The sequence below is a fragment of the Nestor notabilis genome, unplaced genomic scaffold, assembly GCF_000696875.1.
Source record: "Nestor notabilis isolate BGI_N333 unplaced genomic scaffold, ASM69687v1 scaffold25064, whole genome shotgun sequence".
Taxonomy (NCBI): Eukaryota; Metazoa; Chordata; class Aves; order Psittaciformes; family Psittacidae; genus Nestor; species Nestor notabilis.
The window spans coordinates 380-1,568 of NW_009924651.1; the positions used below are offsets into that span (position 1 = coordinate 380).

At 50.6% G+C, this 1,189-nt stretch overlaps 1 protein-coding gene across 1 annotated transcript; it reads right to left on the reverse strand.

Moving 5' to 3' along the window:
* Window positions 1-333: 333 nt before the first annotated feature.
* Window positions 334-1,188, reverse strand: SOX14 (SRY (sex determining region Y)-box 14). The gene has a single exon (XM_010012708.1). It carries the CDS (start codon window positions 1,186-1,188, stop codon window positions 670-672), a length of 519 nt encoding a protein of 172 aa, XP_010011010.1. The 3' UTR covers window positions 334-669.
* Between the last annotated feature and the right edge of the window lies 1 nt (window position 1,189).

The following is a 1,189-nucleotide window of genomic DNA, read 5'->3' on the forward strand; positions in this document are numbered from 1 at the left end:
AAATTAAGCAAACACTATCATATGTTTTAAATATAAATGTTTCTCCCCTTCTCTCTCTCTCTCTTTAAAACTCTGAAGAGCCTTTTTCTGACATGAAAAGCAATTTTACCTAGTAGTGCGTGGTGACAAAATATATATATATTTATATATATAACACAGCTGATCTCGTCTTTTAATGTGCAAAAGGAAACAAAAAATAATAAAAGAAATAGTCAGAGCAAGATCGGGACATCCCAAAGTCAAGTTCAAGTGACATGAGACCCTGGAGAACTCATAGACATTAAGAGAATAAATAAAAATCGAAACCACCTCTCTCTCATTTTTTCCCCCTCTTTTTTCTCCCCTGCTTTGTCCCGAAAGGGCAGTTCAAGGTTCGCTTTTTTCTTGCTTTTTTTCTTTTATAACACATTTACAACTCTTACAAGTGCCGGGCTCCTATCTGACCCCGCGATTGCAGATCCCCCCCGAGCCTGGGGCCAGCTCTCAGGGCGAGGATCTCCAAGTCCCCGAGGCAGCGTCCGCGTCTGTCCCGGCCCGGTGGCGGGCAGCAGAGTCCTGTTTCGGGGTGGCCTTTTGCTTCTGCAGGTTTTATGTACATGCACACGAAGGAATCCCAGTTCCGGCTGCCACCCGGGGACACACACACGCCTGTGGGGGTGTGGGTGGGTGTTACATGGCAGTCGCATGTGCTGAAGAATAGGGGTCTATCCCAGTCTTGGTCATGCCTGGGAATAATATGTAGGCAACTGGAGGTTGCAAACTGGAAGCCGACCAAGCGGTACAGTTACATGGCACGACATAGCCCGGGTTAGTTGGCGAGGGGTGAGTGTGGGTGTGTTGGCTGGGGCAGCTCAAGCTGCCAAACGCCCCGTTCTGGTATCCCAAGGTGGAGGCGTAGGGCAGGGTGCTGGTGGCTAAGGTGTGAGGAACCTCAGTCATCTTCTGAATGGCGCTGGAGCTGAACTGGCTGGGGTCAAGTAAGGAGTAAGGTGCTGAGGTGGGAGGCAAGAAAGCCCTGGCCTTCTCCGGGGAGCTCAGCAGAGAGTCAGTGGCCCCCACGGGAAGCCCGGCGGCCTTTAAGGGATCGGTTTCCCCGAGGTAAGGCAAAGGGAAGACATACCTGTCCTTTTTGAGCAGGTTCTTGGGCTTGCGCCGGGGTCTGTACTTGTAGTCAGGATGCTCCTTCATG